This window comes from Oenanthe melanoleuca, unplaced genomic scaffold, assembly GCF_029582105.1.
Source record: "Oenanthe melanoleuca isolate GR-GAL-2019-014 unplaced genomic scaffold, OMel1.0 S051, whole genome shotgun sequence".
Classification (NCBI taxonomy): domain Eukaryota; kingdom Metazoa; phylum Chordata; class Aves; order Passeriformes; family Muscicapidae; genus Oenanthe; species Oenanthe melanoleuca.
Window position 1 is genome coordinate 48,364 of NW_026612700.1, and position 23,682 is coordinate 72,045.

A 23,682-nucleotide genomic window follows, 5' to 3' on the forward strand; every position below is an offset into this window, starting at 1 on the left:
TCTGTGGTGTCATTTGGGAACTGTATTGCATGGGTCTGGATCCTGCTGATCTTTGAACACTGTGATCCTTGACTGTACACTTCAGCATCCAAAATAATATGTTTGGGGCAGATACTGACTGCTGGACAGGTGTCTGCAAATTCCAGTGCTGCATCTGTAAACATCAGGAGTAACTTGTCTGTTTCTTGGCCTCCACTGTGAAATGAGATCCCAGATAAATTTTGGGGCACAGATGTATACTCCAATGTTTATTATTTAGGTCTGGGCTTAAAAATCAAAGAGGGCAAGATGCTAGAGAAGATTTATATGACTGTGCTTGATGGAAAGATATTGGCTTGGATATGTGTGAGAAAATGTAGCTGTCAAGCTTATCTGACTAATTACAATAAAGAAGGGCTCACAGAAGCATCATTCCAATTGAAACATTTCTGTAAGGTTTTAAAGTGCAATTTGAATATCCTTGCCTAGCAGCTGAGTTGGAAAAAGCCTTTTTCTTCTTGAAAGAATAAGGAGGTGGAATATCCTCCTCAGGACACCACAGTGCTCTGACCACCTGTAGCACGAGACTGACACCAGTGTAAGGCACGAGCAGGAAGAGTCAAGCTTTGGCAGCAGTACCAAAGCAGCTGCCCTCCATACAGACTCATGTCTCAGCTTAGCAGCTCTTGCTGCTTCAGAGAGGCTGTAGGAGCCCCTTGGCTCCAGAAGGAGAGACAGCAGGATTGGGGAGTTATGATGCAAGTTGAAGAAGGCCAGCTCTGTCTGTCTGCAGCAACTGAAAGCTTAAGGACAATTAATCAGCTTTGCATCTTCTTGGGTTGATGTGTTGCATTCTCCCCTCCATCAGAGTGACCATGCAAAGAGGATTGCCTCCTTTTATGCTACACATCTTCCCTCCCTTCTCCTTCTACCTCCTCATATCTTCTTTTGTCCTCATTTTCTCAAGGCCAAGATCCAGCAGCAGAAGCAAAGAGAAGGACTCTGAACATGCAGGTAGGTACAGGGCATGTGTGTCCCAAAATGATCATTGGAATCTTGATGCAGAGATGGCATTTTGAAAGCTTGGTTAAATCCATTTTTTCAAAATCTCATTTATTTCAATTCCTTGGTGGGCTCCATAGACTCTCCCTGAGCCCAGAGTCGCTTGGAGTGAGCTCTGTTGATGCTGTGCAAATTCCTCTAATGTGAAGTGTTAGGTGGCAGGAGCTGGAGTGGTATCTTGGGGCCCTGGAAATGCAGTGCAGGAAAAGGAAACATTCCTCTCTATCCTGCACATGCCTTTTATCTCCCTGCTGCCTTTCTAGTGTTACAATTAGCAGTGAAAAAGAAGGCATTTAGTATGAAATGAGAAATATTCCCACTCCTCCCTCCTGTCCTTGAAGGAGAAATCCTTTCCTTGTGATAGTTTCTGGGCTGAACCCTTTGAGATCTGAAGGAGATTCATGGACATGGCCTGGTTTTGCACTGGGAGAAATAGGCAAACCTCCTCTGACACAAAATCCTTGTGAATTTTCCACTTAAGGAGATGGAGACTTCCAAATGAATGCAGCCTATGCATGGCCTGAGTTTGTCATGCTCTGATAGCACAAGCCCAAAGCCACCTATGGCAGGTTCACAGTGACAAATCTCTTGCCCGACTCTCTCTGCCTGTGTCAGTGTTGCAGGCTGAGGCTGGGGGAGGAGGTGCTTTCTGCCTTGTCCCCTGGACCTGCCTTGCCTGATCCCTGACAAATAGAATTGTACCAGACAAAATGCAGTCTCTGGTGCATCTGTGGCAGCCAATGCCTTCAAGCTGAAAGCCTCAATCAAAGTCTGTTGCTCCTTTGCCATTTCTGGGCATGCCATGATAGGAGAGATGAGACTTGAAGAAATAATTTTGCAGTTGCAGAAAAAGGGATCAGGTCCTCTGGTCTCTTTTTATAGGGTTAGTTCTGCCAAATCCTGGGTAGAGCACCTTTGGAATGACTCCTTAATTGCTGATATGCAGTTGGAATTCTAAATGCCTATAGAGAGAAGTATTGCTCCATATGTAAGGCAACATTTTTGCTGGACTAATTCTGTCCTAGAAATTAGATAAATCATAAAACCTTTCCTGGTGCGTTTTTGTCCTTATCATTCTACTGGGGAAATAAAATCCTTATTTGTGAAAGTTCTTCCCCTCTTACTGCTTGGCTACGAAGTGATTTTATCCTCTGTGAAGCCAGGTACTAGTTTTCTTAGTTTTAACAGGTCTGTTGGAACGGATTTCAGAATGACCTGCACTCTGCTCTTTCCATTAAGAAAATTTTGAATTGTCAGCACTAGCCATGATCAGAAATACTTTGAGGCAGATCATGTTTTTGTAGGGCTTGGGTGTCTGTGCAGGAAAGAAGGCAGGGAATAAACCCATCGAACTGTGAAGCAGAGCAAAAAGTGAAATTTGTGGATGACCACTTCATTCCCTACAAGTACAGGCTTGCAGAACACTGAGTACATCTAATGGGGAAAGCAAAGCTTGTTTTGCGCATAACACGTGGTGCCATTTTTTGTGTCCCAGCTCTTCCTTTGTTGTAAAGAGAAATAAAAAAAAAAAATCCCCAAAATGCAAAACCAAACCTATGATTGAGTGGGATTTATTGAAATAATGGCCTTGAAAACTTCTTTTGAAAGCAATTACTTCCTAGACAGTGTCAAATTATAGAGACCACTGTGAGTTTCCAACTCTTTGGTAAAAAAATTCATAGAACCTTTCTCTCCTGGCTTGCCAGCTCCATATTGTTCAGAGAAATTCAAATGATGCCAGTGTCATGAAAAATAAAAAAAACAAATCTTTTCATTAACTGAAATATGCTTTGGATTCCCCACGCATTAGATGGGTTGATTGTACAGTGTGAATTCAATGAACTCACTTCTTCTCTTGTCCCTGATCTACAGCTTCTTCTGAGTCTACAGCACAAACTGAGAGGATGGACGGAAAGAGCTCTGGGAGTGTGATACGACCTGGGATGCCTCTGTTCCCAAGGAAACTCGCTGAATTGTTCAGCCTGGGGATTGATATGCGGAACACCGGCCTTGGGAATGGAGGTCTGGGCTCCCGGCTGGCTCAGGGGGCCTTGGCCCAGGAGCCCCGGCAGAGGCAGCAGAGCAGCGCTGCCCCCAGGGTCACTGCCAGGGAGGAGGACAAGGGGAAGGGCCAGCAGGGCTCAGCCTCACACAGAGGTAAGGTGGGAATTGGGCTGCTCTCTGGCAGGAGGAAGGGTCTTGTGCCAGCCTGGAGAGCCTGTGCACATTGCCAGGGAACAGTTCTGCCCTGCAGGTGCCCCTGCCATCAGCTGTGCTGCTGCCAGTGCCCCGTGGAGCTGTAGGGCTGCTCAGCTGTGGGGCAGGGAGAGGAGCAGGAGGCTGCATGTGCAGCTGAGCCATTGCTGGAAAGCACAGGGCTCTGGGCTCCCTGCTGTCCCAGGGCAGCCCAGAGGCCAGGCTGTTTCCCTGGCAGCTCTGTGCAAGTGGCTCAGGGTGTGCCCCTGGCCTGCCTCAAGGGGCTGCTAGCAGGAGCATGTTTCCCTGTGCAGCTATATAGAAGTTTCCAGGAATGGAATGTCCCATGGAAAATGGAGCTTCAGATGCCTTAGGTTTGCATTGTTGCTTCAGTTACATTTTGGGTGTCATTCTGAAGACCTGACTGACTGCAGGGGTCCCAAGGAGGTTACCCTGGGGTCAGTATTTTCCCTGCCAACTTCCCAGATGCCCTTACCTTCCAAGGCCTTGCATTCCATCCAGAATTGCCCTCCTTCCTCAAAGCCCATATCTAACTCTCCTTTATTATTCAGCTGACCATTCAGCAGGGGCAAAAATCCTGATTTATGGCATTGGATTTTTTCCACTTTCCTGACACTTGATTTTATCCTCTGTGAAGCTGTTTTATAGAATGACTAGTTGTCTGAATTTTAAGAGCTCTGTTGGAGAGTATTTCTGAATAAGTTACATTCTTAGACTTGCATTAAGAAAATCAGCCTTTAGTCAGGCTGGCCCAAATGTGGCCCAATCTCATAGAATTTAGAATAAAAATTATTGGGGGAATTGAATTATCTAGTGTCAAGAAAACAATTTACATTTGGGTAACACTTCTGCAATCCTAAGAATTTAATGTCCTCTAAAATATTCCATCAAAAGAAGAAAATATTAATCTAAATGCATACAGGTATTAGAACCCGGGACTTCTTTTAGGAACAGGAAAGAAGACGTTTGCTGAAATCAGCATAAGGGCAGATAAGAGTCTCTGTCAAGAGCAAACCCCATCTCTGCCCTTCTCTATCCAACACAGGGGCTCTCCAGCATCAGGGAGCTGAGCCCTTCATCATGCAGCAGGTTTCAGTCTGCTGGCCAACACAGTAATGTCATGTCTGCTGCCAGTAGCCCATCCATTGGGAGAGGGTCTAGGCATATACACCTTGCTGCTTTCCTGCACCATCTCTGTGTTTTATGAGAGCTCTGCAGTCTTGCCTGTTGCCCAGCATAGTATTTTGGGGGTTGAAGTCTGCCAGAGGTTTACATGATCCTTTGCTTCCAGTACCAGGCCTCCCAGTGAGCCAGGCCAAAGAGATGGATCATCCCACCAGTCCTGGTCTTACAAGTGACAAAAACCTGAGAGATGGCTTTGGAAAGGTAAGGGATAAGGACAGGGATGAGCAGACTTCCTTTCCAGTGGCTATTTAGTTCTTGGCCCAAAATGTCCCTGAAAATAACAATCTTCCACTCTTGGGGGAATGGGGATTCTTGGAAATATATGTGGCAGCCTTAGAGCAATTGCTTGGCCATTTCCAGTGGTGCCAAAGTCACTGTTTTGCTGATGGTGCTAAAGTCATGCCTGAAGCATTGTTTATGTGCAAAGGCCATTTTAGAGAAGTTCTGAATGGCAGAGCAGGCGACACGCCAGTGAATGTGGGCAAAGGGCACCCTGAGAAGCAGAGGGGCAAAGATTCTAATGTTGAGTATGAGCAAGTCTGCAAAATAAAATGGGAGAGTTGGATTTTTCCTGGTTACCTTTCTGGCTCTATCTTACAGCCCTCTCATTCTCTCATTTTCTGCTCATTAATATCAATGCTTCTGCAACTTGTTTTCACATGACTCCTCCTTTTGGTCTCCTGGTCTCAGAGACCAAGTCGTTCAGAGTCCTTCAGAGCCGAGTCCTTCAGAAGCAGGGAAGTGAGAAACAGTTGCAATTCCTGGCCATGAGTGTTGTGCAACAGCTAATTACCCCTCCTTGCTGCATATTGCACATGGTTTCCATTCTCCTGCCATGGCCTGTAGGAACTGAACTGCCTGCTCACTGGTCATGGGAGCTCTTCATCTTTCTTGGAGCATTCCTATGACTTTCATCTTCAAGCAGGGCTTCCTGGCATAGGTTGCAGTTGGAGCAGTGTAAGGTTGTGGCACTGAAGTGTTCCACCTCACTGAGAGGAATTGCCAAGGTGAAGATGGGAGACATTCTGCTGAAACTATGGGAATGTATATGGAGCTGCATTAAGCGTTTTGGCACTCTCTGGACTCTGTGCTGCTGATGAGGTGTTGTGTCTGGTTTCTGTGTCTACTTACAGTCTCTGATGTATTTCCATTGCAACTAGATCCGTGCTGCATTGTGCCAGCTGGCTGAGAAGAACTTAGAGCCGAAGGATGCAGAGCTTTTTGAGAATGAGATGCAGAAAAGGAGACAAAACACAGCATCCTTGCAGCTGCCTCCACAGACAGTTGAGGCCAGGGATGCAGCTGAAGCAAGTAAGTGGTGCCTACACTTGTGGTCCTTTCTTTTCCTAGACTTGCTTGCCCTTTGCACAGTGTTTCAATCAGACTGGGTGTCTGTTCCACTTGCACCTGAGTGGAAGCTTGCATAGGATTGATTTCCACTCCCCAAAGAAAAATCCAGAGGCATGAAATCTCTTGCCCATGGCCTCACTGAGTCAGTAACAGAATATCAGCTTCCACCTTTACCTCTAAAGTCTTTCAGACTAAAAAAATTCTGTCTTGAAAAATGACTGGGGCTTCAGACTCCCTCCTGGAGAGCAGCTTCCAGGGAAGATGAGGCCAAAATAATATTTTTCAACCAAGGTGCAACATGGAAGAAACCAAATTCAGCTCCTTCTAATGGAAACACCAGAGATCCTTCTCCTGCCACTCCCTGCCGAGGAGCTGGCGCTGCAGAGCTGTGCTGAAGCCCCGAGGCAGTGCTGCTGCTGTAGCCCAGGAGCCAGCAGCATTCCCGAGTGAATCCCGGCTGGGGGCTCTGGCTGCAATGCTGTGTGTGCTGCCCCGGGGGCAGCAGGGACCTTGGGGACAGCACTCAGCCCCAGGGCATCACGCAGGGTTATCTGCACTTTCTTTTGGGAACTTCCCCAGCCAGCCTCTGAAACAGGAAAACAAAAGCAAAGCAACACTGGGTTTTCCTTGTTTCTTAGGAAAAGCATCACTGCAGTTGGTTTTTAACTAGAAGAAGGTAGATTTAGATTAGATATTAGGGAGACTTCTTTTGTAGTGAAGGTGATGAAATGCTGCAAGGGTATGCCCAGAGAAGCTGTTGTTGCTCCATCCTTGAAGGTGTTCAAGGCCAGTTTACATGGGGCTCTGAGGAACCTGATCTAGATATAAATGCCCCTGCTCCCATGGGTTGGACTGGATAGTTGCTAAAGGGACCTTCCAACACAAACACTTCTAGGATTCTGTGATTCTGTGATCCTTGTTCAATGTTAGTGTGCCAGTGTTCTACCTGAAGTTCTTTGGCATAACAAAGAGATGTTACCCATCTCCAGCAGGTTTTCTGGCTCTTTCCATCGTCACCCTGTCCAGCACTCTCCACTTACAAGCTCCTCTTTGGTCCCTGCAGGCTTTGGCCTCCCACCTGTCAATGGCACAGCTTCCAGCACACAGACAAAACACCCTGGTAGTGCCTTGAAGAAGGTCTTGAGGAAGCAGGACAAGCTGCCCTTACTGCTCAGTGTGCCCATCACCCATGAGGAAGGCAGTGTCCCATGCAGCTCCTCAGGTAAGCCTGCTCCGTGGCAGCTTTTTCCCACACGGGATTTTCCTTGCACAAGGAGCACAAACTGCCTCCTGCCTCAGCCAGCACAGCTGGAATCTTTAGTCCATAGGCTGTCCTGAGAATGAACAGCAAATCTACTTTGGAGTTACTCCAACTTGGTAGTACTCAGCAGTTGGTTCTTAGAGCTCCATCAGAAACTTGACCTGAATAAAGCAGTGGTAAAGGCCTAAGCTCTGTCTTTTGCCCATCCTCCTAGTCCAAAGTACAGTGCTGGTGCCAGGAGGCAGCTGTAACTGCAGGATCAGCTGTGGGACAGTGTGCCAGGCTGTGCTCACTGTGCACCTACAAGTACCACCACGATCAGTTGTCCACTCACCATCAGGGCCCTCTGCCTGTGCTGCTGCCCAGCTCTGCAGCCAGATTTTCTGCTATCCCAGCAAGGGCTGTCTCTGCATGGCAGTCAGTGGCTTGTGCCATCGTGCTGCTGCTCCCAGAAGTGCCCAATGGCTCCTGGCTGCTGCCATCCCACGGCCTGCAATGCCAAGAGGGAACAAGCAGTGCCTCCTGTGTCACTGCACCCAAATACAGCAGCTGGGTGCAGCAGGTGACAGCCTGGAGGGGCTGCCTGGTGCTCCCAGGCTGTTTGCAGCCTGCAGGAAATGCACAGCAGACAGTCTCTAGTGGCTCTTGTCTCTCCTTTGTGGGTAGCCTGCCTGTGCTACAATCCCAAGTAGGGTGAGATAAGAAGAAGAGAGCTAGGAATGCTACTTGGAATGCTCCTTTCTAGTGATGATATTTCCATGTTCAGAATTGACCAGAACTAGCTTGACATGAGTCTCCATTCCTAATAAATCTAGATATGTTTGTCTACATACTTCTGCAGTGACATCACTGATGTCAGTCACTGGGGTACATCAGTGACATCCAGATTAGCACCCATCTGAATATTTTTGATGTTATGTTTCCTCCATAACAACATTCTCCATGTTTGTGGGAATATGCAAGGTACCACAAAAACCCTACCGAGTCTACAGCACTTCATCTAGATTCTGTGCAATATTTATGCTTCATCAATTTAGTCAGCTCAGATGTTTTCATCTATACATTAGAAAATCTGCTTTTGAATGCATGACATTTTTGATTGACAGTGCATTAGATGACAAATGTTTTCATAAGAAATGCATTTTCATCTGATATTTCTCATACCTTTTGAGCAGAGGTGCTGTCAGGGATGAAGGGTCAGCTCTGGCTGTTCCCTGGGAGTTGCTCCATGGGGATTCAGCCGGGCCCAGCAGGGCTGGGCTGTTCAGCTTGGCTTGGTGCTGTCACGAGGCAGCTGCAGGTCTTTCCTCAGGGTTTGCACAGTGCCTCAGTCATCAGGGCTGGGGAAATCAGGGTGCTGGAACAAGAGAGGCCCCTGGGGTTCCCTCCTGGGCTCGCCATTCCCGCTGCTCGGCCCTGTCTGGCAGGAGCGGGAGCTCTGCGGCCTCAGGAACCTGCCGCTGGCTGTGCTGCCTGTGGCACTGGGGAGCTGGCAATTGCTGTGCCCAGCTAGGGGGCTGGGAGAAAGCAAGGAGCCCCAGGAGCCAGAGAGCAGGCAGGTGTCTGAGGCAGAGCCATTTGCAGCCCATGGAGCCCTGGCTGGAGCTGGGGCTGCAGCCGCTCCACGGCGGGTGCCTTGCCCGGGGCTGCAGCGCTCAGGGCTGACCCTCTCCTCACAGTGACCTCGCAGACGGGCCCTGGTGCCCAGCGCCGAGAGGAGCTGCTCCGTGGGCACGGGCACAAGGACACAGCCTCTCCTGAGCCACAGCAGTCCTTGCTCCAGGCACTCTCCTTGCTCGGCAGCCATGACTGGTAAGAAAGGCCCCGGTCACTCTGTCTCCCCCTCAGCGTTAAGGGAGGTTAGAAGGGAATCTTGCTGCTGCCTCTGAGCCCCGACAGCCCAGAGGGCCACAGGGCACTGGGGAAACCACTCCAGAGCAGTGAGAGGATCAAGATTTGAGAGCAGCCTTTTCTTGGCCTTGGTCTGCAGCTGTGCTCAGCAGGTCTGTGCTGTTTCCTTGCTTTGCTGCTGCTCCATGGAGCTGCAAAGGGAATCTTGAGCAAAGAGAGGAAGCTGTGGGATGAGATGATTTGCTGGCTGAAGGCAGAAGCAGGATGGCAGCAGTTTTGAGTGTAGAGATTTGGGTGCCTTGGGGCACTGGCCCAGTGAGATTAAGATTTCTCTCTGGTCCCACTGCTGGCAGCAATGGCAGGTGACAGGGTCTCCCCGTGACCTCCTGCACGTGAGTCCCAGAAGCAGCTCCAGCTCAGAGTCCATTCCTCTTTCTGAGAAGTGGACTGAGATGTGCTTTCAAGTCCCTCAGCCTGTCATTACTCCTGAAGGGCTCATGGCAGAAGAGAAGGAAAAAGAAATGAAATCCTTTAGGAATCTTGCACTTTTGGAATGTAACTTCTTCCTTCTCACTGCTACATATGGACATGAGATGTTTCATGAGCACTCACCATGTGCCCCAAAATTAGACACAGACAGATGGAGACCCAGAGGTGATAAGCATAAAAATATTAGGTGATATTGGTTGTATTTTGATGTCTGGGTTAACATCCACTCACTGGTGGGTGCTTCATTCCTACAGGGATAAGGACATTCACCCTGGGATAAGCAAGAAAAGTCTTCCACGAGGCATCTCTTTGTGTAGTCCTCTTTGCTTTGCCCTTTCTCTTCTGCTTCCTCTTCCCCATTTCTCTTTGGTGCCCTGTGAGGTGCAGAGACCTTCTGCAGGTGTGGGGGGTCCATGTGACACTCAGGGGTGTCCGTGGGATCGATCTCCAGCCCTGTGCTGCAGCCCTGATGCCTCATGCACCTTCCTGTAGCTCAGGGCTTGCACAGAGCAAGTGCTGAGACAGAGTTATATGTGCCTTTTCAATAACATGTTGCTGTTGTGTGGGGTATTTTAGGTATGGAGTTTTGGGAAAAGGCAGATTTTAACTGTTCTTGCCCTACTGTGGAATCTTCTGGGATATCCTGCTGCTTTCTTGGGGAGTGTGCAGGTGGAGTGGAGTAGGTGACAGGCAGACCTAGATTGTAGAGTGGAAACTCAGCTCCAGAGGGCCAGTGCAGACTCTCACTGCTGAACTTCCTGCTGGGGCTGGCAAAGAAGGAAAATGCCCCAGTAACAGCCTGATGGGATTGTGTCTCAGGGACAGGTACAGGGAGGTGATGAGAAACTGCAGCATGGTTTGGTCTCACAGCTTCTAGGAAGCAGTGACATTTGCCAGACATTTTGGAAAGGCTGTCTTGTTAAACAGCCACAAATGAAGACATCAAAATTCCTCTATTTGCCTCTTGGATTTGTGTATGCTTTTGACAGCCACAGCATCCTGTGGCAACGAGCTCCATGATTTCATTAAGCACTCCTTGAAGAGCACCTCCCGTTGTTTGACTGAGCTGCCGGACTGGTAATTTCAGAGGGTGCTGCCTAGTTCTTGGGTGGAGAAAAAAATCAATCTTTTTTGGTATTTGCCTTTCAGGGAGATGAAGGAGAAGGGACTCTTCAGCATCAAACACCTGGCTGGGTCCCATTCACAAGTCCTGCTCTCAAGACGTCATGACATTTGCTTGGCAGTTACCAGTGAGGTGAGAACATTGTTCTAATTGTCCCCTGTACTACATGCACGGTGTGTAGAGTAGAAATGTGCTTGTTCATCTCATATATGTGCTCAAGAACTGCCTTCATTTTTGTGTAAAAAAAAATATATATTTCTAATGTCTGTCAGCTATCTATAGGATCTTTGTGTACATGTAGCTGTATTTCCTGGTAGGTCGGGTATCTGATACTCATGTTTGAGTGAGCTGCCATTATAATGAAATGTGCAAATACAGAAACAGATACACTAATTATGTTATTTGCCAGAATCCTAATCTCTGCTTGAGCTGTAATTCAACACTGCAAATTAGTCTGTAGACCTGAGCCAGAGTTTTCTGTTTCCTTGCTGACTGCTTCAACTTCTGGTGTTGCTTTTTGAACAGGAGCACATGACTCTTTTTTCCTTATGACTTGTGTCTTTATGGTTTGAAAGCAAAGCTTGCTTTTATTGAGTTCTTTGTTTTTCAAATAAAAGGACCTAGAATCAAAGCAGTTGGCATTCTAGAAGGGTTAAGTAGATCACTTTAGTAAAAATGGGGTTTTAGGCATACAGTAAGCAGGTCTGGGGCCACAAATTGCTCCCAGAGTAAGTGCCTTTCTGTGCTTGTGCTCTTCTGCTCTTATTGTGCTTTTGTGTTCCTCTGGACACAGTGGGATATGTTGTCATTTCCTGGGACTTTTGTCACAGGCAACTGGTTTTCTTTTCAAGGTGATTCTTATGTTTCCCTTATGACTTCCCCAGGTGACCAGCCTCCACACAAAGGTGTCCTATGCAGCCATTGTCACTCTGGGAGAGCTTTTTGCCACCTTGAAGACTGACATGGACTCTGAGGTGGATGAGGTGGCTCGGGTCCTTCTGCGGATGGTGTGGAACTCCCCAGAGTTTGTTCAGAAAGCAGCCAGTCAGACCCTGGGGATCATGGTGGAGAATGTGACTCCTGCACGAGCAATGACTGCTCTCCTGGACAGTGGAGTCCAGTAGGTTCTTCTTCTTGCAGTGATATTCTTCACCTTCTAGTGTGCAGGTGGGGGAAGGGATGAGAGGAAGAATGGGAATGGTGGGAGGGAAGGGTGCTGTATCCTGCATCTTCTGTCAACTCAGTGACTGGATTCTCCAATCCACCTCATTTCTTTCCTCTTGTTCCCTGTTTCTGCACTCCTGCAGCCTATTAGTTGTCAGAGTCACAGAACTGTAGAATATGGGGAGTTGGAAGGGGCCTATCAGGATCATGGAGTCCAGCTCCTGGCCTTGCACAGAACAGCCCAAGGGTCACACCATGTGCCTGAGAGTGTTGTCCAAATGCTTCTTGACCTTTGTCAGTCTTGGTGCTGTGACCTGCCCTGGGGAGCCTGTTCAGTGCCCAGCCATCCTCTTAGTGAAAAACCTTCTCCTGATATCCAACCTAAACCTCTTCTGACTCAGCTTCCTGCGCTTCCTGGAGTTCTCCCAGTCTGTCAGAGTAGCCTAGACCTAGTGAATGGTGGGGAAATGAAAGTGCCTGCAAGGACTAAAGATAGAGTCTTGTGCTTTTGTGGGAAGAGGGCCAATTGCATTTGCAGCTGTGAGCGCTCTTTGATATTTCACAGCACTAACCACAGAGACCCCTGGGAAAAAAAAATGCATCTTTACTATGCCAATAACTTGAGAAATAAGAAGGGTACTTGCTGCACCATGGAGAACATAGGGGAGAATGTGCTGTGGGTGGAACAGCCTGCTCAGCCAAAAGGAGACTTGTATGACTGTCCTGGCCCTAGAGCTCTACTTTCTCTTCAAACTGATGTTTCATGTTAGCCTTGAGATGATGAATCACTTCATAGGCACCTTCACAGACCACTGCCATGGGACAGCTGAAGCAAATGCTGCCTTAAGTGTTGGTGCTGGGCCTGATAGTTCCCAAGAGACACTCTCTAGGACAACCTGGCTAAACTGACTGCCACCCTTTCCTCAGCTGTGGAATAGGGTAACACATTTAGATGTATCCCTTGCCAAGTCTCACAGAAGAAACAGGCTGCATTGCTGTATATTCTACAACTTCACGGACCACAGTGTGTTTTCCCTGCATTTGTTTTTTTCCAAAGGTTTGCAGATTTGGGGATAAATGGCTGGAAAGAGCCTCAGTCCCGCTGCAGCTCTGTGTAGTGGGTGCTCTCTGATGGGTCAGCATGAATTGTCTTTCATTTCTAAGAATTCATATGTAATCTATTTCTTGAATCTTTCTCAGAGGAAATTGTGGGAAAGAAATTGAGTATCCGATCGTGCAGAGAGACTGAATTCCTCCCTCTTCCTTGCAGCCAGTCCTTCTGTGCAATGCTAACTTTGGGTTTATGTGAGGACAGAAGCTTCTAGAGGTGTCTGAAGTTGCAGGAGAGCCCAGGCCTCCTTCCCCCAGCAATGACAGGGAGCAGGCTGTGGCCAAGGCCTGTGCTGCTGTGGCTCCTTCTCCCTGTGCCCCAGTGTTTGCTCTCCCTTCCCAGGAGCCGCCACGTCCAGGTGCGGAAGTGTGCGGCCGAGCTGCTGCTGTCCTTGCTGGAGAAAATTGGAGTCACGGAGCTCGCAGGCACAGCCAGGGCTGGGAGGCTGGCGCACGCGGCAGGGACGCTTGCTCAGGACTGTCACAAGGACACAAGGTAACCATCTTCAGTTCACCTCCTGGGACAGGAAAACTGTTTGGGGTCCGTCTGTGAAGGTGAAACCACAAAAGAGTGGAAACTAAAGGAAATATTAAGTTACGTCACTGTGTGGATAAGGGCCATAGAATCATGGAATACCCTGAGTTGTATGGAACCCATCAGGGTCCTCGAGTCCAGCTCCTGGCCATGTGCAGGACACACCAAGAGTCACTCCATGTGCCCCAGAGCATTGTCCAAACGCTTCTCCAGCTCTGTCAGGCTTGGTGCTGTGACACTGCTCTGGGTTGCCTGGGGAAATGACTGTACTGAGTAACATGAGGTTGTCCAGCAAGAAGGAGCATTGCCAACTTCCTGTGACTTGAAGGATTCTTTCCGAGATAAAAAAAAGCTCCGATTAGCAAGTCAAACAGTTTTGTTTGGCCTTAGGTGCACAACACAAAGCCAAAGTCTTGGCTAACGTTCATCAGTGAAGGATCCCAATCATCTATTTCTTAAACTTAAGACTTTCCTAGAAATATTTCAAGAGTCTTTAGCCAAAGTATTCAGTCTTTCTAAACCTCTTCTGCAGATTTCTAGAATGCTGCTGTCTGTGGCTTAATGACCTCCAAATTTCTTCTTGAAGAAAACTGTGGTTTCATAGTGCCAAAATCAACCTAAATCACCAAAATCCCCTTACTTGAAAATTAAATTCCCATGAACAAATTCCCATTAATAGCTGCCTAGAACACATCAGCAACTAGTGTCCTGTGCATACATATAATATAGAATAATCAATAGGAAGCATGAGATGTTTTGTCCTGGCTTCCCTGCTAGTTAAAGGAAGGCAAATTATTGTGCAATGGCAGCAAGGCACTGCTAATAGGACCTGAAAGCAAAGCAGATGTGTTTCACTTGTTCCCTGGGATCCTTTGATCCCACAGAAACACTCCCAGAGTTTCAGAGTGAAAGGGTATTTTTCTGTTGCCCCACTTTCTCCTCTTGCAGTGACAAGTAGGGGTAAATCTCTCTCTTCTCATCAAAGGATTGCACCTGATGGGTTTAGGCATCAGCTTATTCTGTTAACAGCCTTCTTCTGTTTGTTCACTTTCTTTTCCTTCCTTCCTTCCTTAGGCATTACGGACAGGAGATGGTGAAGATGTTGATGAATCATCAAAAATGTAAAATGCTTTTGGAGCAATCTGTTTCCACCTATGACCTGGAAGATATTCTGACAAGGATTAAGAAGCAAGTAAGTGCTTGGCAGGAGATATGTCTCCTTTGTGCAAATATTGCCATGCTAATAGGAGATCAAACATACCATATCTGTCTTAATCTCATTGTTCTTCCGCTGAATCATTTTGCTGCTGGGATTGTACTGTTAATCCCCAGCCTGTTTATCTGCAGACCACAAAGGAACTGATACTATTAGGGAAAAAGAGGGGTTTTGAATATTTTGAATATTGGTCACAAACAGGGAAGGGGAAGAGGAGAAAATGGGTTTACATTTAGGTGTAACCCCCACTGCGCTCTCCCTGCTCTACCCCCAGTAAAGCCATTAAGTGAGAATGGTGCTTCTGAAGATAACAGAGTCTGTGCAAAAGACACCAGAAATAGTAGTGCCAGGAAAATTTCCAAAAATACAAAAGATGTCCAAGTCAATCCTAATTACTACAATTACTGTCTATCTTCTGAGAATACTGCCCAGCTGTCAAGCCCTGTAGATCTGGAAGAAACTTGGTGAATTCAGCAGCATCCAGTGGAAAATCATTTAATTGTTTGGAGGGGATTTTATTCTTTTTGTCTGCATTATAGAAGGGAGTGTGTCTTTGTGCAGGAACAGGAAGAGTGAGTGTTGAATCAAATCATCTTCCAACAAAATAGCCCATCCCCCAAAGAGTTCATAGTTTTCTGTAACTTTCTTTAAGAACACTCATTGTCTACCTGTTTGCTGTATTCCCTTCTAAGCTGGACTAATGAATTTGGGATTTTAGACTGCTGCTCATTATGGCAGCACCCATAACCTGCCTTGGGCTATTGCAACAAAGATTTGGCATCACTGAATCTCTGGGCTGTTTCCTTCTGTCAGTTAGGAAATGTTTCCCTAAGCCTTGGTAGCAGTGATCCTGGTTCGAACTTGTGCTTTAAACAGGGAATTTCCTATTTGATATTCAAAGATTCACAGGGTTTCTCTATGTCTTTGTAGGGGATGGAAGAGCAGAAGGGTGAACGCCCATCTGTCAAGAGCCCTGTGAAGAAGAGGAGCAATGTCTCGAAGAAGCCCCAGGCCACATTGCCTTCTAGTCAACGGTACTGAGCACTTTTGTTAGATGTGACAAAGCACACGATAGGCTGGACATGTCTCTTCCTTAGGAAAGCCTTTCTGGCAGTGATAACCTGTGCCAGAGGTTGTTTCCTTTCCTTGCAAATGCTCTATGATAAAAATGTCTACATGTCTACATCTGCATTGCAGTGAACAAACTTCTCTGGAGGGGTTTCCACAGAAATTGGGTGACAAAAATGCATCCGTTGGTTGCAGCTCAGACAATGCAGTGCAGTGGCAAGGGCAGTGTTGTGGAGGCTGGGAGAGGGCCATGTCTCTGATGCCTGACTTGGGACAAGTCCATTCAACCAGGGGTTTTTTCATCAGAGTGGACTCTTTCTCAGATGCGTGTTTTGATGAGAAATCCCAGTCTAGAAACAAGATGCTATTCTCCAAACAAGCAGTTGCCATGCAAGTGGTTTGGCCTGTCTGAATCAGGATTTTCTTACCCTCAAACATTAACAAGTTTGAGTAGTATATGGCAAGGCAATTCCTAAGGAATTGTATTGCTCAACATGGTGAATGGTGTCTCAATGGGGACTTTTTGTCTTGATATTCCTGTCCTTCATATAGTTTGTTTGATGGACAGCGTGTTTGGTTATTTTCTCCCTGTGCTGCAATCTGCATTTCAGACAGGGATTTGGTCCTCTTGATGCCAGTGGCAGAGCTACTTGTACCTGTTCTCCTCTGATAACAGAGGGGATTTATTTAGCTCTGTCATGCTCAGCAGTGGCAGGAAAGTGACCACATGCCTCAGTGGCCTATGGAGGAGACAGGTTGATCCAGGAGAATTGCTCCCAGTGAGTTTGTTAAGCTGTGGATCTAGACTCTAGGGAAGCAATAATGTGAGCATAGTTCTGGGATGTCTGGCTTCTGTTTTTATCTGTGCTACTGATTTTCTGGATCTTTCGGATTTGTCCCTGTTCATCTGCTCCGATTCATCTGAGCTCCTGTTCCAGCTTGTCATGCCTGGTGTGGAGACACTTATCCAGAGTGATGAATTCCCTTATTAGAAGACACACACCTCCCATATGAGGAGGCATTTGAACTTGGCAGTAGTGTCTCTCTCCACAAAGCAATGTGACCTGTGTGCCAGGGAAGCCATCTGAAGATAGATCAGATGCATCTCATCCTTGGTTTTCCTGAGGGAGCACTGGCAAGAATGTTACTTGTAGATTGTCTCTCGTCATGATTGTCATGAGGTCTACATTGTTTTTCAGAGCCTCATGATTTTCTAGCTTGAAATCACATCATTAGGAAAGCTCCTCTAGACGTTTTGCTCGCAATTATCTACAGGTATTATCATCAACAAGTCGTAATTTGGTTTTATTTTCCAGGGTGAAGTCTGATGGACGCCTCCTACAGCGTCCAAAAGCCCAGGTCACGTTACCTTCAGCTGTGGATGAAACAGAGCAGCTCCAGAAGCTTTCCAATCTCCTGGTAGCCAAGGGGTTTGAGGCACGGATGGAAGGAGTGGCACTCCTCCTAGACCTGTGCAAAAACAGCCCCCAGCTCATCGCCACAAACATTGTCCAGGTATGTAGGGTGTCTTCATTGCTCCCTTCCTTAAGCTCCTCTCCCAAGCCTGTAGCAGTAAAGTGAATTCAGTGTGTCTTGGCACTACATCCTGGCTGTTTGGGACAGGCTGGTCCCTCTTAACCAGACCAATTGAATTCAGGTTCAGGCTGAATGGACCTTTTCTTTCAGTCCAGCTGTATTTGTCTGGCAGGTGCCTATTGGTGCTGTTCATCAGATGATGACAGAATTTTCCACTGGTGTAACTTCTGCTGTCTCCTACTCCTGGTTGGGTAAAGTGAAGGCAATCCAGCCACTGAAAGCATGGCAGTTATTCTCCAGACAAAAAAATGGGTTTGGATGGGGAAGAGAAGGATCAGACCGGGTTGAATTAAACCAAATGATTTTGAATGGATACTTCTGTAAACTCCATCTTGTCTTGCACAGGCACAGCTCTGGCTACTCACATCCATTCTTGTCTCTATTCCTCTTGGTAAAGATGGTGCTCACCCTTCTTGTCATTTTTTTTTTTATTATTATTTTTTTATTTTTTGTTTTTGTTTTTGTTTTTTTGTTTGTTTGTTTTTTTGGTTTTTTTTGTTTTTTTGTTTTTTTTGTGGGTTTTTTTTGGTTTTTTGTTTTTTTGTGTTTTTTTTTTGGTTTTTTTTGTTTTTTTGGGTTTTTTTGTGTTTTTTTTTTTTTGTTTTTTTGGTTTTTTTTTCCTCTTTAGAAAAGGAGGAAAATGACTAGGGACAGAAGTCTTCCTTCTCCTCCCCGTAGCTGCTTTTTCCCTTTTTCCAGAAAATGGTGCCTGATAATGTTGCTGTCAAGGGATTGAACTTGCTCTAATGAGAATTGTAAAGCACATTAAATTTCACAACTCTATCTGTTAGTTAGACAAAAGTTCTGGATTCTGGAAGAGTTGATCACAGCCCTGCACTTCTCCAGACACAGATTCTGAGACAGACAAAAGAAAATTTCACTCTCCTCTGGCCATAGTTTTGGCAAAATCATAATTGCCCTCAGTACTTGAGGCAACTGTAGAGAAGAACAGGCATTGTAAATATCTGTTTCCATACTTCTAAAGCAAAGATATCATTTTGCATTAATAAATGGGACTAATTTAATGATGTATAGGTGGAGAGAAACACCATAGAAACTATTCTTTCCCCAGCCAAATCTCTTAAAAAGAGATGAAAATCTTTACACCAGCATGAGATTGCACAAGCATTCCACTGAGTGGCCCACAGGAAAACAGTGAAGTTGTGCAAGCAAGTGCTGACCTGACAGAAAGGATCACTTTCATCTTGTACATTGCTGAGTGCTCATTTCAAACAAGGACATTTCAATCTCGCTTTCATGTTGTTTGTTCTCTTCCCAGATTTTTGATTCTTTTGTCCTGAGAGTTGCTGAGAGCAACAAAAAAGTGAAGCAGAAGGCGCTGAATGTGCTGGCAGAAATCATAACCATCCTGAAAGATGCCATGAACCCGGTGATTGTCCTTTTGGTGGAAGGAATTACAAAGAGCTTGAACTCAAAGGACCCCAGGGTTCATGCCGCAGCTGTGAACGCTCTGGAAGAATCCATGGCTCACTTAGGTAAGGCTGAGTCCTGACATGTACTCTCCTCAGCTGTGTCTCTGCCTCTCTGACACAAGAGAACACTGAGTGCCTTGAGAGCTTCTGTTGCCTGTGGAATGCTCCAGCTGACATCCAACAGAAACTGTGGAAGTGCAGTCCTTACACACCAGTCCCCCAACAGGCTTGACTGTGCATCAGCATTTCCCAAAAGTGCCAGGAGCCCTTGGCTCTGTGCTGCTTGTCTGCAGAGGAAGTCCTGTACTACAGCTTTGCTACAATTCTGAGGCAAAGGGGTTTTTGAAGTTTGCGTGGGCCCCAGTTGACTTCATAAATGAATGGCTCTACTGTTGGCATGAAGGGACACTGACCCATCAGAACTTCTGCAGAGTAGCCTCCTGGAAGGCTCCACATTATAGGCAATAGCTGCCTATTTTCCACCTCTTTTCTTAGTCTTATTTTTCAAAGGGGAACTTATGATTCACCAAGTTCATTTCTTTAGAACAGCTAGAAATCCAGCTGTCAGTGATGCCCTGTTCCACATGTTGTTTTGCATAGTGCAGGATGACTGTAGCAAATACCTACACAGGCAAGGGCTGCTCTAATTCCTTTGCTGCAGAGATTTATGTCAGCTCTGAAAATGCTGCACTGGAGAAATATGCCTGAGAAATAGAGTGTTGAAGAGGCAGGTCTTCAAGGGCTCTTTCCACTTTCTGCACCTCAGCTGTTCTGTGAACTCATGAACTGCCTGAATCAGTGCCTTTCTGGATCCCAAGTCTGGGCTTCTTCCTGTTTGCTCTGGAATGCAAAACCCGTTAAATGCTTCCGTGTGATTGAACTCTTGAGGTCCCTGATCTAAACCATTTAACATAGCTCCTGGTGGAGCAGACAACTTTGCATTTACTAATGTGAAAGGAGAGCTTTTCTTTGGGAATTTAAAATCCTCCCAAGTAGGCTGGAAGGAAAGAAGAAATGGATGCAAAAAATCAACAGAAATTTACTTGATTTCATAACATAGGGTTGCCCCTGCCCTTTCCGTCCCCACTCTCCTTTCTCCTATGACCACAGAAGAGTGAGCAATGTGTTTCTCTTGTAGATAAAGTATCACTGATGAAAGAGTTCAGCTACCAGTGGAATCAACTGGGTGGCCAAGCTCTGCTGGATGTCACAGAGCGTATCACAGGTATGGGCTCCCCTTCTAAGCCAAGAGCTCTTCCCAGGGAGTATGTACAGGGAATGCCTGTGAATAGACAGTAGAGCAGCTGCTCCAAATTGAGGTGCTGAGCTTGTCCCTCCTGCCCCATCCCCATGGCAGATGTGTTTGGCAGGTTTTCCCTGGCTGCTGCAGAGTTGTGCAGCACCTGAGATGGGACAGCGCTTGGCCTGGGGGCTGAGCTCTCACTGGGGCATCTCAGAACCCACCTGCAGGAAAGGCAGGGGCTAAAAATACCCAGCTGGCTCCTCTCTTGGAAGCTCAGGGACATCTGTGATCCTTTAGGGAAAATGGTGGCAAGTGCTGTTGCAGGAGATCCGTTTGTTTTGTCCTCACGGCTGAACCCTGCAGTGCCTGGGGGTCACAGCTTGGGTCAAAACTCAGCACACAGATCAGAGGCACAGATTTGGTGCAAAGCACTTTGGGGGCAGAGGGGCAGAAGCAGAGTGCTGAGGCTCTCTGCCTGTGCTGTCAAAGTGGCACTGGACTGAGCATTTCAGGGTGTGTAAACAGTGTCGTCCTGTGTCAGTGCTGTCCAAAAAGCTACAAATGCAGCTGATAATTGATCCCTCAGAGGAGCTGGCTATGGCAGCAACAGCCAATGAATGGAAAAATGATCATCTCAACATATACCAGAGAAGATGATTTATGGCCTTGCTTTAACTGGGGCTAAGCCCACTGCTAACTATGCCAGCATCTTTAAATGCAAGGTTTAATACACTTTGTGTCTTCGTCAGAAATCTCAAAAGGGCATATTCAGTCATTGGGAATGTCAAAGGCCCTTTAAAGAGCATTTGAATAAAGTAGATCTCCAGGAAGAGGGAATTTATTTTTGCAGTCTTTTTTTCTTTTTTTTATAAGGAGGAGTTAAACATGAATTAGGACTACTTTAAAAAAGGGCAAATGTTCTCTCTGAGATTTAGTGGGAGCAGACAGCTCCTTCTGTGCTCAAGTTCCATAGTGACCAATGCCTTTAATTGCATTTAAACTGAATTTAACTCCCATTTTTGTAAGGGTACCATAACCCTTTCTCTGTTTGGCAGAATTGGTTTTGGGTACTCTCAGGAGCTGTTTAAATATTGTTGACTGTGGGTGGATTAACAGCATAGAGAAAATGAAGTCTCTTCCACCACAGGATAATAAATGGCTACTACTTTGCATGATCAGATAATAAGAATGGTCTCCTGACCATTTCTGGGTTTTGATCTCTCAGCCAAATCGGCCATGCAAGGAGCCTGCTGGTAGTAAATATTTGTCTGTTTTTTCTCCAGTTCAGTTCAGAAAATGAGCAGAGAGCAGGCTTCAGAGACAATGCGAGAAAACGCTCATGTGTTGGTTAAATTTCAGTCCCCTGTGTAGCATTTTTCTCTCTCTATTCTGCTTTTTCAGTGCACATTGTAAGAAAAATGCCATTAACATTGAGAGAGGAAATGCCATTAAAATGTGGCAATACACAAATACCACAGCACTGAGGTCTGGGAAATTATCTACGACACCCTAAGGTTGGAAAGAGCTGTTTGTTGGAAGCCACAAAATCATTCTGCCAAAGACACCAGCTAGTCACTGATGTTTCCAGTCCAGCTGTCAAGCAGCACCCATCTCTGCTGGGCTGGAGATTGGAAGTGTGGTCTAATACTGCTCTTTGTTGTGTGCCACTGAGCAAAGGGAAAAGCCAGATTAGACTTCTGGCATTTTGCATTAAAGGTCAGAAGAATGGAATCATCCTTTTTATTAGAAATCTCTCAATTGCCTCTCTACGGTGCATTTCCAAATCATCAGGGTGGGTTTAGACAACTTCTCAATGGAAATAAAAGGCAAGTTGACATTTCAGTCATTGTTCCTAGAGAAACAGTTTGTGAAATTATTTAGTAAAAGTATAAAATCTCCCACAGTTACAAGGCTCTGTTTGGAGAAATTAGAACTGAGGGGTTGCTGGTTCTGTTTTGGGGAGGATCAGCTGCTTTGGCCATTTCTGGATCTGTGTGTAACTTTGCTGCTCTTAGCCAGAGAGGCTTCCAGGAAGCAAAACTAGAGGTAGATCCTTGTTTGCATGGAGGTTGGTGGTTAAGAAGCTTGTGTCCCTGTCCCGGCAGAGCTTGTGGAAGAGGTTTATGCCAGCAGCCCTGAAGTTGTCCAGCAGTGCGCCCTGCCCGTGCTCTGGGCCTGCCTGGAGAACAAGGCGCTGCCTGTCCGCAGCGCCAATGTCCGCACGGTGGTCAGCAGGCTCGCCTCGGCCCTCTGCGAGGTGATGGACACCAGACTGAGGAATGTGCTGCCAGCCAGCCCCGACACGTGCAGGAAAACCTCTCCAGCATTTTGGGCTGGTGAAGGCTTCATGTTCTCCAGCAAGCTGAAAAACTGCTAGGATGGACACCTCCGGATTTGACTTTCTATCTGTGCCAGAAAAGACAAAATACGAAGGAAGAGTTTGCATCTGTCCCTGCTCTCTCCACTGCCCTTCCTTGTAATGCCATGGGGGGCCTGTAGCAACTGCAGATTGAGGACAAGTGGAAGGGCCAGCATGGCTCAGCCTCACACAGAGGTAAGGTGGGAGCTGGGCCGCTCTCTGGCAGGAGGAAGGGTCTTGTGCCAGCCTGGAGAGCCTGTGCACATTGCCAGGGAGCAGTTCTGCCCTGCAGGTGCCCCTGCCATCAGCTGTGCTGCTGCCAGTGCCCCGTGGAGCTGTAGGGCTGCTCAGCTGTGGGGCAGGGAGAGGAGCAGGAGGCTGCATGTGCAGCTGAGCCATTGCTGGAAAGCACAGGGCTCTGGGCTCCCTGCTGTCCCAGGGCAGCCCAGAGGCCAGGCTGTTCCTCTGGCAGCTCTGTGCAAGTGGCTCAGGGCGTGCCCCTGGCCTGCCTCAAGGGGCTGCTGGCAGGAGCATGTTTCCCTGTGCAGCTATATAGAAGTTTCCAGGAAGTGTGTCCCATGAAATATGGAGCTTTAGGTGCCTTAGGTTTGCATTGCAGCCATCGTAACTCTTCTGTTTCCATTTTGCAGACCTGACTGGCTACCCCCTTGCCAAGAGGTTTTCTCTGGACATTCCTTGTGCATTTACCCACAAAGTCCTTTCCTCTGCTCCAGAAGAAGCTGCAACCTGCCAAAATACTGATTGAAGAATAGGATTTATGCATTAGGCTTTATAGTTACAGATGTACATATGTTCTGATATTTAGCTGTAGGTTTGAATAAACTGGTTTTCACTGTATTTAAAATTCTGGTTATTGACACTGTATATATTTTATTTTGATTATATCATCTGCGGTTTTCTTGTTTTATTTTTTGTTTTTTATTTAAAATAAACTAAACTTTTAAAAATACAAGCAGAGAATCTGAGACCAGGACCTGCTAGTCTAGAGGAGATATGCTCTGTTTAGGAGAGTGCAGCTCACTGGGTGTGCCAGTGTCTCACCATATTCTTTCTTCACTTGGCCTCTCCTCTTCCTTTTGCCTTGTTATCTTTGTGTCATTTGTGCTGCTGTTTATAACTTGGAATTCTAACAGGGCCACCCATTGACATGTTTGGGGGGCAATGGACACAACACATCCTGTAGAGTCTAAAGCTTTCTAGTTAGATGTATTCTGTGCTCACAAAAGGCCTGAGCAGAGAAACAAAGAGAAGTGTGCCCAAATCCCAAAGCTTTGCTCCTTTGCAATCTCACCCAGATCTGGCTCAGAGGTGTCTTCAATCACAATTCCATAGGTTAGAAGAGGTCATGGGGAAAGATGCACTGCTTTGGAGAAGTCATGTGTACGTACATTTCTCCAGGACAGCAGTCCAACAGTGTTGT

General features: G+C 46.7%; 1 protein-coding gene across 1 annotated transcript in view; it reads left to right on the top strand.

Annotated features, from left to right (window-relative positions):
• The window catches only part of LOC130266460 (TOG array regulator of axonemal microtubules protein 2-like), a 32,159-nt gene extending 9,048 nt beyond the window's left edge, over positions 1–23,111 (top strand). The window contains exons 7-22 of the mRNA XM_056515727.1: positions 947–993; positions 2,914–3,198; positions 4,550–4,644; positions 5,604–5,754; positions 6,857–7,015; positions 8,734–8,866; positions 10,544–10,649; positions 11,402–11,637; positions 13,135–13,287; positions 14,401–14,518; positions 15,473–15,576; positions 16,927–17,125; positions 18,486–18,702; positions 19,778–19,864; positions 21,988–22,436; positions 22,892–23,111. Coding sequence (XP_056371702.1) covers positions 947–993; positions 2,914–3,198; positions 4,550–4,644; positions 5,604–5,754; positions 6,857–7,015; positions 8,734–8,866; positions 10,544–10,649; positions 11,402–11,637; positions 13,135–13,287; positions 14,401–14,518; positions 15,473–15,576; positions 16,927–17,125; positions 18,486–18,702; positions 19,778–19,864; positions 21,988–22,259 — 2,362 coding nt within the window. The 3' untranslated portion in view covers positions 22,260–22,436; positions 22,892–23,111. The remainder of the gene's footprint in view (positions 1–946; positions 994–2,913; positions 3,199–4,549; positions 4,645–5,603; positions 5,755–6,856; positions 7,016–8,733; positions 8,867–10,543; positions 10,650–11,401; positions 11,638–13,134; positions 13,288–14,400; positions 14,519–15,472; positions 15,577–16,926; positions 17,126–18,485; positions 18,703–19,777; positions 19,865–21,987; positions 22,437–22,891) is intronic.
• The last annotated feature ends 571 nt before the right edge of the window (positions 23,112–23,682 follow it).